The following is a 2,754-nucleotide window of genomic DNA, read 5'->3' as shown; positions in this document are numbered from 1 at the left end:
GCTGAGCCCTCAGTACAGAGGGCTCAATGAGGTGGACTTAAATTCTGGGGATATGATCTGAAACCAATTCCCCACTGATAACAAGGGCCCTCTGTACTGAGGGCTCAGCACCCACAGAGGAGACCAACCGCAGGGCTGAGCCCGTGGACCTGGGGTCCGCCTGTGTATTGAGACCCGTCCTGGGGTAACTGCACATCTTAGCTAAGTTTTGGGGGGAGTCAAAAGTTATACTTGGATTTTCAACTATGCAGGGGTTGGTGCCCCGAACCCCAACATTGTTCAACGATCAAATATACACAAAGGACAAAGGGGACTACTTGCTCCTGTGAACCCTGAGCTCCTACCGCACCCCATGCCCAGCTCTCAGGAACGGGTGGCCCAGCAGCCCACAGGGGCAAGAGTCCGCCCGGGGGGGCTTTCAAGCTGACGGAATTCACTGGCACCCGGGGGTGGGAGACCGAACAGTCACACGGTAGGTTCCCTTGGGTTCCTGTCTCACTGCTAGGCGCCCTTTTCCCGAAGGAACCCCCAAACGGGGGTGCAACTCCTCCACTCGCCACTTCTTGCGGGTGGGACTGGCTGCCGCGCTCGTGTCCCTGTCATCAGCCTCCTTTTAGAAATTTTGTTTTTTATCGTGAAATACACACACGGGAGTGTAGTTCCCATAGATGAATGTTAAAGCAGATAAATGAACGTCTGCAGAGACCCAGCTGCTGTCTGGAACTGATTTCTGTGCAGTAAGAAACTGATTTCTGTGGAGCTTTGAGGAGGGAGGGGATACACCCTCAGGGAGCTCAGCCCTCATCCTCCTCAAAGGCTTAGAGTCGACTAGGCTCAGATCATAGAGGACTTTTTAGACCAAATACACACCTTGGAGCAAGAGATGCACGCAGGAACACTGGCCTTCCCCAGACCCTGGCAGGACCTTCCAGTCTGTAATTTCAATTTAACCATGACAATGAGTGAGTGAGTGAGTGAGTTTGACCTCACGTGCAAAATGATTTATGGCAGGCAGTTTCTTACTGCCGAACTTGAGTTTGCAATGCCAGGACCATCTTGGGACTTTCAAGCGGGGAGGAGCCCAGGGCCCAGGGCCCAGTGCCCCGGAGAAGGAAGCAGGTCACTACCTGGCACAGGGTTACCCCCACGGAGCCAGAATGTCCCCAAGAGCTCTGCTGTGCCACGCTGCAGGGGACCAGAGCTTCCCGGGGAGAGGCTGGAGGCGGGCTCCTCAGGGCACCATGTTCCACCACTTGAAGGTGAAGGGCTTCCGGCGCACGTTGGTGCCACAGTGGATGTCCCCGTGCAGCAGGTGGTATGGGGTGAAGTCGTCGATGAAGGTGCAGTGCAGGCCCAGCGGCTCCAGCAGGGACCGCACCTTCTCCTCCAGGCAGCAGCGGCCGTTGATGATGGGCCCGAAGGGCTTGGGGATGCCCAGGTGCTTGCCCAGCACCAGCATGTTCACCTGCGAAGAGAGGGAGCCCAGGTCGGGGGCGGCCCCTCCTCGTCATCCTACCCAGCACCTCCACGGTACCTAGCAGGACCTGGGCTTGTCGTTTCGGCAGCCTGGAGAAGAGCTACCTGTCCCTTTACCAGTGGGTGTCAGAGGCTGCTAAGAACTAGCGCAAGGTGCGCCTACCCGTGGGAGCATCGCCCGCGCACCTGTGTCTTGGGACCTTCTTACTGGTGGATTGTGATGGCTGCTAGGCTTGGTGCTATAAAAGCCCAACCCCTTTGGCTGCAGCTGATTGGCCCAGGGTAGCCATCTGACCCAACCTGGACCAATCAGATTCTCTCTCGTGAGTATTTGAAATTGACATGATGGGTGGGCGAGCCAATCAAGCTCCGCGGCGTCTACCTGGCTCGGGTTGCTTGGTACCAGGGACAGGAGAGCAGAAGAAGCCAAGTTGAAGACAAGGGGAGGGAGGGCCTCGAGGGGAGGGGAGAGTGCTGTCCATACAGCGATAGGAGATGCTTCCAGCTCCTCTGCAGCCCCACTTCAGCCACCCGTCCCCTCAGTTTTCATGGGATCCTTATTAAAGCTCCTGCTTGCGTGGTCCTCTGTTTCCTGCAAACCTATGGCCCTGGCCCAGTTCACAGCTGGGGACACATACATAACTGCAAGCCCTCTTTAAAGATACAGGAAGGAAAGGGAGTGATGAGAGGCTTTGCAAGAGAGGAAATAGGGGAGGCAACAAATTAGAAAGGAGAAGGAAAAGGTGGGGTGGGTGGAGTGAAGCAATGGCGGTGTGGACAGACTCCCCGCAAGGCTCTGACGATGGGTGAGTTGCAGGACAGAGGTGAGGAAAGGATGGAGGACCTGGTGTTTCAGATGCAAGCTCATTTTAGCACCAGTGGCAAAGTCCTCCAGGGCTTAGCCAAAGGCCTCTTCTTCCCTGAGTCTCTAGTCCTACCTCTTAGGCTGCAGGTGCTTTGTCCCAGCTCTGAACAACCTCGTCACTTTATTACACAGAGTAGGTGGGACATAGCCTGGAGAGGCAGAGACACTTTCTCCCTCACCAACTTTGACTGGAAGCTCCTGGGGAGTGGGGAGCAGCTTTAATCATCTCTGTGTCTCCCATGGGTACTCTAAGTTCTGTGTCCTTTACACACAACCTCATGCAATCATCTGCTCACTCCCAATATCAAGAGGGTCTCTAGGAGGAGGGAAAGGCCCCTTCCTGAGGACCCCCAAGCAAGACAAGGTTAAGAAGACTTCCAGCAATCAGGCACCTGCCCCTCCTGCCTCCCCCA

At 55.8% G+C, this 2,754-nt stretch overlaps 1 protein-coding gene across 3 annotated transcripts in view; it reads right to left on the bottom strand.

The window, feature by feature from the left end:
* Window positions 1–967: 967 nt before the first annotated feature.
* The window catches only part of PADI4 (peptidyl arginine deiminase, type IV), a 22,048-nt gene continuing 20,261 nt past the window's right edge, over window positions 968–2,754 (bottom strand). For all 3 annotated transcript variants that reach the window (XM_004678546.2, XM_012722630.1, XM_012722631.1), the window contains one exon: window positions 968–1,465. In XM_004678546.2, the coding sequence (XP_004678603.1) occupies window positions 1,232–1,465 (234 nt within the window). In that variant the 3' untranslated portion in view covers window positions 968–1,231. The remainder of the gene's footprint in view (window positions 1,466–2,754) is intronic.

The sequence above is a fragment of the Condylura cristata genome, unplaced genomic scaffold, assembly GCF_000260355.1.
Source record: "Condylura cristata isolate star-nosed mole 26May11 unplaced genomic scaffold, ConCri1.0 scaffold00008, whole genome shotgun sequence".
In the NCBI taxonomy this organism is placed as follows: Eukaryota; Metazoa; Chordata; class Mammalia; order Eulipotyphla; family Talpidae; genus Condylura; species Condylura cristata.
Note: the sequence above shows the minus strand (reverse complement) of the source record. Positions and strands in the feature narration are given on the sequence as shown.